The sequence below is a fragment of the Panthera onca genome, chromosome A1 (assembly GCF_046562875.1).
Source record: "Panthera onca isolate mPanOnc1 chromosome A1, mPanOnc1 haplotype 2, whole genome shotgun sequence".
Lineage (NCBI taxonomy): Eukaryota > Metazoa > Chordata > Mammalia > Carnivora > Felidae > Panthera > Panthera onca.
In genome coordinates this window covers 112,463,319-112,478,510 of record NC_138339.1, presented here as the reverse complement: position 1 = coordinate 112,478,510, position 15,192 = coordinate 112,463,319, and the positions used below count along the sequence as shown (strand labels likewise).

Below are 15,192 nucleotides of genomic sequence, written 5' to 3'. Positions count from 1 at the left end.
GGAAGTTTTCTTATTTCTCAATGTGTGCATTTACTGCAATGAATTTCCCTTTATGACTACTTTTAGTACATCCCTTAAGTTTTGGTATGGTGTGTTTTTATTTTTGGTTGTCTTAAGATGCCTTGTTACTTCCACTTTAACTTCTTCTTTGATCCTTTATGTTCAGTTTAATTTCCATGTATTCATGACTTTTCTAGTATTCTTCTTGTTACTGGTTTCTACTTTATACTATTGTGGTCAAAGAAGATATTTGATATGATTTCAGTCTTCTTGAATTTGCTAGGTCTCATTTTGTGGCTTAACATATGGTCGATAATAGAAAATATATCATGTGTGCTTGTGAAGAATAATATTCTGTTAAGATCTATTTATTCTGTAGTGTTCTAATCTGCTCTGTTTGGCAGAACTATCAATTGTTGAGAATAGAGTACATATGTATTTAGATGCTCTGATGTTGGGTACATAAATATTTACAATGGTTATACCTTCCTGGAGTGACCCTTTTGTAATAGAATATTTATACATCTTCCTTGTCTCTCTTACTATTTTAAGTTTAAATTATTTTTAATGTTTATTTTTGAGAGAGAGAACGAGCTGGGGAGGGGCAGAGAGAGTTGGAGACACAATCTGAATCAGGCTCCGAGCTCTCAGCACAGAGTCCAACACGGGGCTCAAACTCATAAACCATGAGATCATGACCTGAACTGAAGTCAGATGCCCAACCGAGTCCCCCAGGCACCCCTTAAGTTTAATGTCTGTTTTGTCTGTGACCATGTTTTTCTCTCTTTAGCTATGTGTGTTGGTCTCTGTTCATCCTCTTCCCTTTCTTTTAGGATTCTCAAAAGGTGTCTTGTCTATGAATAATTGTTAGTTCTTGTGAAGGAGCAGCAAAGTTAAGAATAACCTATGTTGCCATCTTAGTGATGACACTCTAGAAATAAGAATTTTAAGTTGGGTCAAAATGTAATTTTTAGCAGTTTGGTAGCCAAATGTAATACACAGCCATATCTAGAGGAAACTTGGAAGTGCCTTGGATCAAGGCACTTCACTAGAGGAGGGGTGGACAGGCTTGTCGACCTTAGTGACTAACTTTGGTGCTTTCTAGGAGGGAATGTCAGTAGAGTTAGTTAATAAAGTAGATTTTCTTCACAAAAGGAATGAATCCTAGCATGGGCTACTGTAGTTGTAGCACTACCCTTTGTACTGCTAAAGCTGAGCTTCTCTCACCTACAGATAATGTTAAACTCCTGTCAGGAGTAGGAAAGGCAGGCACCAAACTTTTTCTACATCCACCATGATTTGTGAAGGCCATACAATAACCCTTATATATAATAAGAATCCAGATGAAGCAGGAGAAAGCTACCATCTGGTCAGGCCTGGCTAATGATGAGGACTCAGACTAGAATATTTGAGTACTTATTGTAGCAATATGAATCTTTGGCTTAGTTCCGGTTCTCTTCAGCTTTGGAAGGCTTTCTCCAGCACTTCTTGAGGCAAGTATATTCAAATTCTTATTGATTGCTCCTCCTGAAAAAAGAGCTCACTTGCCAGCTCATTGTGCTGCTCAGAAATCCAGAGTTTTGGCCCTAATGTCACCCAGCTGGCAGCAAAATGACCTTTTTTTCCACCCTGGTTCATCTAGTTCCACAGAACTGCCATTAGAATCTGGAAATCAAAAGTCTTATCTAAGCACAAATCATAGATTTTTAATAATGAGATGAAAATGATTTATTGCAATATGGTTGTAGGAACTGCTTACCCTCTATAAAAATGATAACAATTCTGATTATTCTTTCAAAGTGAAGTTGAAGACCATCCAAGTGCCCCAAATAGTGGTTAGGATTTTCCTGGGGGTGGAGAAAGAGACTCAATGTCCCAGAACATCTTTTGAAAACAAATGACATTTCACAACATGGTATAGCCATTAACATGTACTAATACATTGTTGCCTATAAAAGAAAATTTCTCTAGGACCTAGAGTGGTGGGCATGGGAAATCATTTCGATAGAGATCTCTTATGGCCATCATACATTTTCACTGATTTAACACATATTTTAAAAATATGTATAACAGCATAATTGAAATGTAATTCCTACCTCATGAAATTGACCCATTTAGAGTGTACAATTCACTGGGGCTTAGTGTATTCTGAGTTGTACAACTTTACTGTAATCAAACTGAAACATTTTCATCACCCCAGAAAGAAACCCCACAGCCATTAGCATTCATTATCTCTTTCCTCAACTTGCCATGCCAGCCCTAGGTCACCACTAACCTACTTTCTGTCTCTATAGATTTGCCAGTTTTGGACATTTCGTATAAATGCAATCCTACAATGGTAGTCCTTTATGTATACTTATTTAGCATAATGTTTTCAAGAAAAACTTTCTATGATTGAATGATAACCCATTATATGGATATACTACACTTTGATGATCCATCAGTGGGTGAGACACTAGGGCTGGTTTCTTTTGTTGTTTATTAGAAGTTGTGGCTGTAAACATTTGTATACAACTTTTTATATAAGCTTGTTTTTATTTCTTCCAGGTATATACCTAGTGGTAGAATTGCTGGGTCATACTGTAACTATGTTTAACAAGTTAAGACTTCCAGAGTATTTCCAAAAACCTGGATCATTATACATTCCCATCAGTGGTGTTTAAAGATAGTGAATGCTTGACTTTACTTTCTAATGGGATGTTTCATGCACCTCTAATCCTCCCCATGTCTGGCAACCACTCATCTGTTCTTTGTGTCTGACAGTTTGTTTTTCTGTTGTTGTTTTAGATTCTACATGTAAGTGAGATCATATGGTATTTCTTTCTCCATCAGATTTAATTCACTTACTATAATGCCCACAAGGTCTATCCTTGTTGACACAAATGGCAAGATTTCATTTTGAATGTTAAATAATATTCCACTGTGTATATATAATAGACCCCATTTTCTTTTTCCATTTATCAATTGACACTTAGAATTACCATATGACCCAGCAATTCTATTTTTAATTTTTTGAGGAACCTCTGTTTTCCAGAGTGGCTGCACCAGTTCACACCAATGGTGCGTAAGCATTCTCTTTTCTGGACTTACTTACCAGAACTTCTTTTTAAGATTATCACTTCTCACCTTTCAAAATGACTATCTTACTGTTGCTTTGTTTTGCATTTTTCTAATGACTAATAAGGCCCAACACGTGTTCCCTTTTCATTTACCTGTTTGCCATGTATAGGTCTTCTTTAGAAACAGGTCTATTTTTTAATCAGATTTTTTTTTTTTTTTTGGCTACTCAGTTGTAGGAGTTTTTTATACATTTTAGATAATCCTTTGTCACATTTATGATTTGCACATATTTTCTTAATTGTGTTGATGGTTTCCTTCACTATGCAGAAGCTTTTTAGTTTAAAAATCTGATTTCAGGGGCACCTGGGTGGCTCAGTCAGTTAGGTGTCTGACTTCGGCTCAGGTCATGATCTCGCGGTTCATGAATTCGAGCCCCATGTTGGGCTCTGTGTTGACAGCTTGGAGTCTGCTTCGGATTCTGTGTCTCAGTCTCTCTCTCTGCCCTTCCCTTGCTCATGCTCTGTTTGTCTCTCTCCAAAAATAAGGATTAAAAAAAATTAAAAAATCTGACTTCAAAAGCAAACTAGTGGGACTATTTCAATTAATTGGCCATAGATGCCTGGATTTGTTTCTGAGCCATCTATCCTGTTCCACCTACCTATGTTATGTTTTCATGCCTGCTTACACAACATCAAAGAATCAATGCTACTTTCAAGCCTTCTATGTTATAAGGTTATACCTTCCATAGATAGTGATTCCCCTTACAGATCTGGGCATGGAAAATGACAACATTGAGACAATGGATTCTAATTTTGAAGTAAGTTCTCTGCATAAAATGTTATCCAACAGCAATGCACTGCTGTTGGTGAAAGCAAGAATCCATCTTTGCTGCAAACGTCATTGTTGTCTTGCCAGCCACCCACACCATCAGCATCCATCAACATCGAAGCAAGACCCTCCACCAGCACAAAGATTAATACTCACTGAAAGCTCAGATGGTTAGAAATTTTAAAGTATTTTTGAATTATGTACATTTTTGACACATAAACTCATATACACTGGGAAACCAAAAAATTCATCTGGCTTGCTCTATTGCAATGTTCACTTTAGCGAAGTGGTCTGGAATTGAACCAACAAGATCTCTGAGGTATGCCTCAGATTATTTCTGATGGCCACCTCCATCAGTCTTATGTAGCACAATGTATCAGAGTACCAATCATTATGATAGTTGTTTCACAGTCTACACTATAAGCTTTCACTATTGAAAGAATTAGAAAATTAACTAGATTTAGAGTATGGTTATTGATTAGCATAGAATTCACAATTCAGCTGAAACCAAAAAGTTGCAAGAGAGTGTCCAGGTTAGTAGTTCAAAGCCAGTTTTACCATTATAAACTGGGCAAATAAATGTTAAGGCAAAGAACTAGATACATTTGTGCCTGTTTCCTTACCAGGAAATTATTTCAATACTAGCACCTACTTCACGGAAGAAAGGAGGTACAATATATCAAGTTCTTTGAATAGGACCGGTTATATGATAACCATTCAAATATTTGTTTAATTAATACTATTATCATAGCAGGGTTGGGTTCACTTGGCACTTTATATATATTTTCTCCTTTGAGCCTTGTGACTCTGAGCCTTCGAGCTCTGTAACTAAGTAAGGCAAATGTCAAAAGTAACCTGACAAAAAACATGACTTGATGGTGAGGCTAGATTTCCCATCTTCTGACTGATAATCCATCTACCACTTACCATACCCTGGCACCTTCTTCTATAGAAGACTGTTGTAATATGGTGTTATTTTCCTGGTCAAGCCCCTGAGAGAATTCTGGCTCTTGAGATTTAGGTTCATTTTACTAACCTCAAGTTGTAAACCAGCATCAGGGTGTGTCTCAAAGCCCAGATTAAAGGAATCACATTTGACAAAAGCTTACACAGATTACTGTTTTATGAGACTTTCAAGTCCAGTGTATTCCCAAATGCCACTATTTAAGGAAACTAAATATTAGCATGAGAGAACTCAATCTGTCCATAAAACCTTTGTGCCAAATTATGGGATTTTTTCCTCTAAGTTCAGTGGAATCTTAGCATCCTTACTTAGCACTGGGAAAATCCCCAACAGGATGCATATAGTCCTACATCTTGGCAATAAACACATTGTTTAGATCCATACTGTTCTTCCTCGTGCTCCTCTAAATCCAATCCTACAGTTAATCACATCGTATGTTTACAATACATAATGAGTGAAATTCAAGCTCAAAAATAGTCATAACTAAATTATAAGTTTTTCCAGAGAATTGCTTTTTATCTTTCAATATTACTTTTAAAAAGTATTCTGGGTTATTAAAGTGTTTAGACATGGATGTAAAATATTAGTCTATTTTTTTCCTCCTTTGGTCTCAGGAGCTGAGATGAAATCAAATGATTTAATCATTCTGAATCCATGTGGCTCTTTTGAGATAGGGCCAGATGTAAGCAGAAGGATTTATAGGGCGTAAAATTCAGAATGGATTAGAAAAGCATTTTTGTGTCCAGCCCAATACATCCTAAATCAAAGTCCCCTGAATGGACTGGGGAGGTTGTCATGGCAACTAACTGGCAAGCTAAGCCCCTGGAATGTGAAGGCAAACAATAGAGTGTTAAGATTGTGTACAGAACAGCCAACTATGGCTGCTTCTGCCCAGGTACAGTGACACATCGGTAGAAGTGTCCAACTGCCACCACCTTTTTTTGTACCTCCTGGCTATTCTGGCATCTCTTTGGGAATGTATCAGGTCCTTTCCCAGAGGTCAGTAAAAACACTGCTGCTGATAGATGACAGAAGCCCTAGGAAAATCAGCACCAGTAGATAGATGCAATGGTATACAAAGCAGTGAAGGGCTAAGAGGACACAAAAATTTCTGAAAGGAGGTTGAAGCACATTTAAGGTAAATCCAGCGACTCCTTAGTGCCACCTTGTGTCCAGTTAGATGCTGAAAATTTACCAAAAGCCCACCCTCCCTCGTTTCCTGGGGCCCCAGCAGGGCAGACACAGAAAGAGTCAGACCAGACCCTGGTGATGTTTGGTAGCCCCTATTGCAGGTTAAGGAAAACATGTAAGTTAAAAGCTTTGATAGAATCTGAAATGGGACAAGAAAGATATGCCAAATAACATCCATCTTAGAGAAGTTTTCGAGAAGCTACCTGGTGCCGGGAGTTGGAAGGACATGTTGTGGCAGATCCTCGATGGATGTTGCCCTTACTAACTTCTGCAAAGAGATTTGTTGGTGTTCATTCAGCCGTGCTGGGAGCAAAAAAAAAAAAAAAATGGGAACACAGCCGTGAACAAAAGAATTTGATACAAGAAGATAACATTTGTTCAAATTGCATCTTGGGCCCACCTCTTCTCTCTCACACAATCAAGCAGCAAAAACCATAATCAAGTCCCATTTAGTTTTCAGCAGAAGTGTAAAGTGACCAAGCTGTGTTTCTCTTTGTTTCCTCCAGGGTTTGAATTTTTTGAAACAAGTGCCAAGGATAACATTAATGTCAAGCAGACATTTGAGCGTCTTGTGGATATCATCTGTGACAAAATGTCAGAGAGTTTGGAGACAGATCCGGCCATCACTGCCGCCAAGCAGAACACAAGACTCAAGGAAACCCCTCCTCCACCACAGCCCAACTGTGGTTGTTAATGTCCCCACAAAGGCAGTTCTGCGGGGCGGGGGGCAGATCACCAACCAACAGCATTTATAAATGGTTGATTAACCTTCATTTATACTGCCTAATAATTATTTGAGGGAAATCTTTGATGTCAGTGGCTCATACATGCATTCAATTTGTGGGAGATTTCCTGTGTTAATATGTGGCAAATATGTGATCTCAAATTTGTAAGGACTATCCATCTATAAACATCTGGTATTTGCATGTAATTTGTTACTTGTCTTTGTAGGCTCTTTTTGTTTCAGATTTCTTCTCAAGATTAAGCTACTGCTGGGACCTCAGACTGTAATTTCACTACAACTGACTTTTGTGCCACGGGTTCAAATTTGCAATTCACTTGTATGGATGATAAACAAGGAATTGTTTGTGTGTGTGGACAAGAGGAGATCTCAGGAGACCGTCATGGGTCTGGTTAGTTTACCGTTCAGGAAATGTGTCTGTTTTTCAGTGTTATTAATAACTGAGGAGACCATTGACTATAAAGAACTTAAAGTACTGTGTTTGAAACTCTTGGCAATTTTCTAAGACATTAAATCTAGTTCCAGTGTGAGAAGTAGAATTATTTAATAGGAACTAGATTTAAACAATCCTCTTAATTTAGTTTAAATAATCAATGTCTCTAAATCAGGGTTACTGTTGCCACTGTATGTGCCCAACATTCTGAATCGTTGAGGGCACCAACAGCCTGAGAGGCATCTGGTTAAGGCATGATGTGACAGTTGTTTTAACCAAGACAGGTAGGAATACCTGCAGCACTCAAAGGACTGAGTTCACCCCTATTTCCCTAATAACTGCCCCCCATTACACACACATCACCACCACTTTCTGAAACCATCACCAATGCTCAGAATCAAGCTCAAGTTGAAGCTTGTTAGAGCCCCTCTTCTCACAGGATAGAGGCTTGCTTCCCAAACCAGTGCCTTCTGTTCACACCTCAGCTACATTCTTGTACCTAATACAAGTAATTTAAACAATATCCCAATGGTTCAAAGATTGAGGAAAAGACCATGTTTATCTCTAGTCTTTTTCAATCCAGTTCTTCCTAATTCTAATGCATATCCCCATTCCCTATAGGAATAACAAGCATACAAATCTCACCAGCTCTTTTCATTGGGCACCAGAAGGAAATTGGCATCCTCAGCACATCCAATATTGTTTGCAATTTAGATGTTAGGAAGGCACAGATTGGCAGATGTAGAAGGACAGTTTCATTAGGTAGAGTCACTTTCCCCGTCTTTTGGTGGCTATGTTCAAGTTTTTTTTTTCCCCTCTCTTCATGCACAGTTCCTGTAAAAGTATTGGGTGAAAGTCTTTTTAGCAAGGATACTGATAGGTAAATTTGCCATTGGATAATAAATGTCTACAAGCTAAAGAACTAGGTCATATACATTATTAGTAAGAAAGTGAAAATTACAGAATACCTGTGGGATGTTTTAAGCCTATCAGTGTCATTTCTCACCTTGAGCTTCAGATCCACTAATTGGTAATAAATTTCCACCTTGGCACCCTAGATGGCAGGCCACAGCTTAGTAAAGACAAGAATGTCTTATTGGATTTTAATGCTCCAACAAGCTTCAAGAATTCTAGAAATGACAGTGAAGGGAAAGAGAAGGGGAGTGGCAATCAAAACATATTTGTTTGCTACAGAAGTCTATTTGCATGATAGTGCACTATTTCTATAACCTGGACTAGAACATGGCCATGTTCAATGATAGAGCTGTTAGGTTCAGTTGTATAATCTAATACCAAGCAAGAAGGCAAGGAAAACTTGCCTCTCTCACAGCCCCATCCCATATACATATACAGATGTCCGGGACCTAAGTATGAAGTCCACATGGCTTTTACAAGGACCTTGCTATATGTATTATTTTAAAGGGGAGAGCAGAATCAGGGTCAGAAACGTAGAAGGTAAAGAGCTGAGTTTTACTTTTGTGTAAACCCCTTCTCTGAGAAACTTACTGAAATTGGCCCTAAGACCAAAAGACCAAGTCAGGAGCCTACTTCACAATGTCAGACATGACTAATTTGAACTAATCAGTTCAAAATTTGACTAATTTATGGCAGTCAGGGAAGCGGGATGCCCAAGTGTCATTGCCAAGGAATTGTGGATACTTTGTTTTCCAAACCTCAGTTGAGGTGGGGTTTCCTAATTCATTCTCTGTCCCACCCAGGTGTGAGTTTCAATGACAAGTTTCCAGAGGGGATTGTAACAGAGCTCAATGCTATGAAGCATTAGGAAGAGAGAATACTCTCTATTCCTAATTTTACTAACGGATTTTGGTTTGAAAATTAAATATTTTTTGTCATAAGAGGTAATGCTGGAGGATTCAACTATATTACTTAAAATTTTTAACACTAATTGCAATGTTTAACATTTTTGCTGACAATACACACACACTCAGCTTCTTACATTCTCTCCATCCCTCACAAAAGCTTAATAGCCACAAATTGTTTTTAACGATGGCGTAAATTTGTATTTACAAGATCAAGATACCTTAAAAAGTACATAGTGTGTACATTTAAAACATCCATCTTGTTGTATTTGATACAATTCAATTAGTGTTTCAAGTATGAATCTGTCTCTCTGATGCCCATCTTCTCACCCTCACCCCTGCCATTACTTTGAGAAACAAACCTTGATTGTTGAGCAAATGCTTCCAAGAGCTTTGGTGTTGGTACATTCCTTTCCATTCTTAGTTCAAGTGCAAACCTGGACTGGAAATTTTTCATCTAAATAGGTGTCCTCCAAGTGGATGGGCATTTACATTTCGGAGGACATGGATGGATGAAGAAGGTGCATATTTCTCAAGTCCTAAGATGGCAGTTTAAATGTGGCATTCCATGTTTGGGGTCCTAAGAACAATTGAGTTAGGACAGTCCATCCCTTCTTTGCTGCTGCACTCCCCTCTCCAGCACAGCTTCTACTGCCTTGGTGAACTTTGCTGTAGGTTCTTCTAATTCCTGCTGAGGTTTACCTCAAGTCAGTATCCCTTTGCTGCCTGGTAAATAAGTGCTAAGATTATTATTTCTCAAGGGAACGAGGATGCCTTCAGTTGTAGCAGAAAACTGCAGCATCATTATGATAAATGTGAAGGATAAATTCTACAAAACTAAAACCTAACTTCAACAAGACACTCAAACACATGGTGTTTCTTCTTTCGCCTACTTAACTCTGATCCAGAATCATTATAGTCGTTTTGTTGATCACACTGGTCATTTTTCAGGGACCAATTTAAACCTCCAATTTTGACCAAGTCTATGCTGAAAATAGACTTTCACATATTAAATATTTTTTAAAGTAGAAATACTCCACTATTAAATGAACTTCCATAAAGCAACAGTAGTTTTGGAATGTGGTAGTCTGTTATCAGAGGTTCATCCTGACGGGCTTGGTCCACTGTGTGTCTTATTGCACAATGAGTATGTCTTATGCCATCCTCGGTTGACCATGTGGCACTTGTCAGACTATGTTTAAAATGGATCCAGACTCTACCAAGCCATCTTAAGGCTGAGGTAGTAGCTGCATGTGAAAAACTGTGACCTAAATCTTATCTTCAAGTCATGACTAAAACCCTTTGAGACCAAAAAGTGTTTGTGAATAGTTTTCATATACTATTAGAATTCTCAATCAGGTATTTCTGGTGTGGTATATTTAGGAAGTGGTCTTTCTGTCTGAAGAAACGTTAAGTTAGAGAGAGAGTTTGCATGACTGGTAACTCAAACTCTTTGTTCCTTTGTGTGTATACTCAGAGTGCTATGTCAGGGTAGCATGTGAGCAACTTGACCCATGTGGCCTTTCTATTCACCCCCCTGGGAGATAAAACCTCTGCATCACTGCTTTGCTTTGCCTGTTTGTGTATACTACTTGTGCTTGAGTAGTGCACCAGTAAAATGAAGAAGCCTTTCCAACAAGCTGAACTGGTAGGGTCAGTTTTCTGGATTGCTTTGTATTGTAAGTCATTTTTGACCAAAGCAACATAAACCTGTTTTCTATTCTGGAATGAATTAAGACAAATTGGGTCAAAGATGAAGTTTATGACCAGAAAAAAAAAACAAAAAACCTCTTTCTCCCTATGATGCACTTAAAGGGCTCTAGATTCTAGAAATACAGTATCCCCTAAGGGTGCAAAAACAGGTCTGGGATATTTATTTAAAATAATATGTATGTATTATTAGCATTTCATAAGCAAATGTTTTTTTTTCTTAAAAACCTTTACAGAAATGTTGGACACTCCAATCAACTAATTCCCTTTGGTAGATTAAAATATTTACACTTAGGCCACTTCCAACACACACACACACACACACACACACACACATACAGATACCTTTTATATGAAAGGAAATTTTCATATATGGTGCTTTCTCAGTGCTAGGGAAAAGGGAGCTTCTGCTGTGTTCCAACTGTAACTCACATGTTGTTTAAAAAGGTCTACACAATAGATTCTTTGCGCTGATTTGTGTGTTTGTGCACATAATTTCCAGTAAGAATAGAGAAAAATACGTTTTGCCAACATCCTAGAGAAAAATAATTTCCAAACCTCTGTCAGAGCATGTAGCTGGTAAGGAATTGAACTTTCCAGTTGTGGTTCTCTTTTCCACTTCCTGGTGGTTTTTTTTTTTTCATTTTTTAAAGCACTATCCTCTCACTGACTGACAGGACCGAGAATAGGATGTGAGATTCAAATTCCACCACTTCCCTCCCATCAGCACTACTGTTGGTGGAGTTTCAATCAATAAGTATTTGCTGAAATGAAGTTGGGGGTTTACCTGTGTATTTCCTTCACCTGTATTCATACTTTCCTTCCTAGTGGACAACTGAGAGTTGGCTGTGGCTTTTTTTTTAATGGCCATATTTCCATATTCATGTTTGTGGCTAGGGATTGCTTAGGTTCATGAATGCTGTTCTTAAAGACACAGATGGTACGTGACCCATACAGGCCCCTGGCCTTTCAGGGACGTGAGCATGACTTGCATCTGTCTAGTGGTTCCATATTCCTCATCAAAGTGAAATCTGGGGATTGTTTGCTCTATCAGTAGGATGGTTTTCCATGCATTGTTTCATCATCCCTAGGATGTGTGCTAAATGAAAACTTCCTGTAATTCCTGTTAATATATTGTTGTCGTCAGACGTGATGTGATACCGTTGGACTGTCCAAATGTACAACTATTTAATGGTGTTTGTGGAACTGAAATGTCTTAAATGTTGCATGAAATATGTTATAAAAATAGATTTGTTTTCTATTTTTCAACACCTCATAATTGAGGGTTCATGGGCCAATAAGTGCAATATTTAATGACTTACTCAGTGTATATAAACTAGCGTGCAAGAGTGAATTATAATGAATGTGTGAGATGCTTTGATGGCTGTGTAACTTATTCAAATTATTTCTCGTAGCTGTATTTGTCTAGTGGTGCAATTTATACAGTAAGTACCTTATTGGTGTCATGTGAAACTCCTCTGTGCCTATTTTAAAGTACTTTTTTTCCTATAAAACCAAACACTTAGTATCTGCAAATATATGTCAATTTTGCGCTTTAGAATTGTGGATTTTATTTTTAAAACAGAATCGATGTTCATTCATTTTATATAGGCATTCCCTTCTTAAATTCAGAGTTTTCCTCTTATAAGAGGGTAATTTAGATACCTAAGAAAAAATATGCACATAAGGTAAAGTCATATTTATTCTTCTCAGAAATGTTGATCACATATTCTGTGTACTAAGAATTTTTCTTGCATTTGTGTATATATTTTGTTATTCGATTTTGTATTTTGTTTGCAAATTCAACACTGTCAACCCAGGAATTCTAAAACATTGATGTCTTTTTAGGTTGTAGTTAATGTTTTACTCACTTTCAATTCTCAATTGTCCACACTGGTGATAGAGGAGAAGCAAAAGTCAGAATTCTTAATTTTCTTTGGTATTTCAACATAGATTCATATATTCATCCTCAAACCCCCTTGGTTAATCTTACAATTAGAGGCCTAGAATTTCAGTGAGATGCAAAAATTAAAAAAAAAAAAATAGGCCTGGTTTCTGGATTAACAAAAACTGTATTTTTTTTACATGAGGTTTGAAGTAGATCAACTACCTTAAGTTTCTATATGCCAATTTAATTTTTAAGGCAAAACACTCATTTTAATATTGTACTTTGCCTTTTCATTTAGTTAGCAAAATAAATGATGATACCCGTAGGAAGAAAAGTTATGATTTTTTCACTAAAAGTGATGAAAAACAGTTGGTTTTAGATAACCTTGGCCATCTGTACATCATATGAAACCTTCCATTCTTTCTACAGCAGTTGCCTGAAATTGACATGTGAGGATGTGCCAATAATCTTAAATGGCTTTGGGCTACCACCAGTGATGTGTGGCCCTATTTTTAAATGTGATAGCGTGAAATTTATACTCAGCTCTCAAACCAACTGAAGAAGTCAAGTGAATGTGGATGAAGCAGGGAGATTAGGGATGACTTTGTGCCAAATTGGAAAAAAAAAAAAAAAAAAAGATGAACGTAAGCAGGGAGCCAACACTAGAATAATTTAAGAGCATATGTAAATGTTTCGTTAGTCATCACAATTATTGAATACCATGTGCTTAGCGCTGTGGGAATTAAACAGGGAAGATGTATGGTTCCTACCCCTATATACTGACTGAAGAACAGGGAAAAAAATACCAGGATATTATGTGAATGCTAAATTATGGCAGGATAGAGGAGTAGAGAGAACTCTAAGAAGAGTGAGACTCAAGAATGTGATCCCAGCAAGAATGAGATAATGAGATTTTTCCAGACAATACATGGGCAAGGTCACATTATGTTCCCTATGAATGGAAATGTGCAGAAGGGGCAGCTATATATCATTGCTTTTCTGCAGAGAACCCAACTGGCCTTGTAAAAGCCAACAGATTACCCTGTTTGGCGCCCTCTTGCTTTTGTCCCCATGAGGAAGATAAGTTGCAGCATCGACATATTCCTCTGTGCTGAGCAGCCCCAGACTCTGCCACAAAACATCAACTGCTTTAAAGTCACATAAGAACAGTTGATTTAGACATTTTGCCCATGCATCAAACCACAAAACATTGTATAATCCAATGTCAACAAGACAGATGTGTGCCCAGAGATTTTTCTGTAGTTCTACGTTTCCCACTGAGCATTTTGGGAAATGCACAAAGACTTTTGTAACCGGGCACTTTCTGGCTCCTCAGTGACTGTTCTATGGAGCTCTTCTTCAGAAAATATTCAGTAACAGCTTAGTGCTTTCATATAGTGATTGTGACATTTAGTTGAAAACTAACTGCTGCACAGCAAATATGGTGACTCTTATGTGTCCACAGGAGCTCTTGTCTGGGTTTAAAGCTACAAAGTATTCACATTGTGAAGTTTTAATTCTCTTTATTGAAATTGTGTAAAAACTGTATGTGCTCTATTAGGTATTAAGTTTGTATGTGAATTCTGTATAGAAAGTGGTTTTTGTTCTTTGGGTTTATCTTGTTTTATTTTTTGGAGATTACAATAAATATCTAAGAGACTATATTCCTGAATTTCTCAGCCTTAGTCTGGTAATTTTTTTTTTGTTTCCTTTCAATTTGTATTATTTTTGGTCTTAGGATGCCTATTTTCATTTCTTGTTACCTTTCTCTTCTACAATCCTAGACACATTGGTGAGCTTGAACTAGAGAAAGAGTGTGAACATACTTTTATTTCAGGCTATGGTTTTCTCAATTGTGGATTTGGACTTAGCCAGAGGAATTAATTCTAACTGTAATCTTTGAGGGTAAATACTGTATTATACCAGACTGAATGCATTCCAGGGTCCTAAAGCTCTTGGTTAGAGAATCAAGAATGGCTGCCAACATACTAAAAAGTCACCTCTACAATGTCAAACACCGTTTATCCTTGCATCTGCACTCCAGGGTCCAATGATCGTATTGGTATCCCACTAGCACCGCTTAAGAGCATTCAAAAAGGACAATGTATGAGTGTTGTGAGTTTTGTTTGATATGTGGTGCATGGTGTAGTGATGCTTCAGATGCGGTGCAGGCTTGCTTTGGTCTTGGACCTCAGGGCATGCTGAAGCATGCAGCCATCAATCTCTTTGCATCACAGCTGATCTACTAGTAGTTTCAAGATCTCTTAGTGATCTAATTGTGCTACTAGTTCTATTTCTAGATATTTTCTTCTCAATGTGTTCTCAGGACCATTTCCAGACTCTTGCTAAATGTAAGTCAAGTGAGGTCCCGGGAATACTTACATGGGTCCAAACAGCTTCCTAAACTGAATTTGTTAACAGGAATCTCACCTACCTGAGTAGACAAAACTAATAGAATACAAAGAATCCACATGAAATAAAAAAATAATAAAGGGCTTCCAGTTATATTTTCTATTCTATTCCTATTCTAATTCTATTCTCTATATTAATTCATGA

At 37.5% G+C, this 15,192-nt stretch overlaps 1 protein-coding gene across 3 annotated transcripts in view; it reads left to right on the top strand.

Moving 5' to 3' along the window:
- Window positions 1-13,345, top strand: part of RAB3C (RAB3C, member RAS oncogene family) — a 313,810-nt gene extending 300,465 nt beyond the window's left edge. For all 3 annotated transcript variants that reach the window (XM_081790178.1, XM_060635732.3, XM_060635731.3), the window contains exon 5: window positions 6,550-13,345. In XM_081790178.1, coding sequence (XP_081646304.1) covers window positions 6,550-6,737 — 188 coding nt within the window. In that variant the 3' untranslated portion in view covers window positions 6,738-13,345. The remainder of the gene's footprint in view (window positions 1-6,549) is intronic.
- Window positions 13,346-15,192: the final 1,847 nt, after the last annotated feature.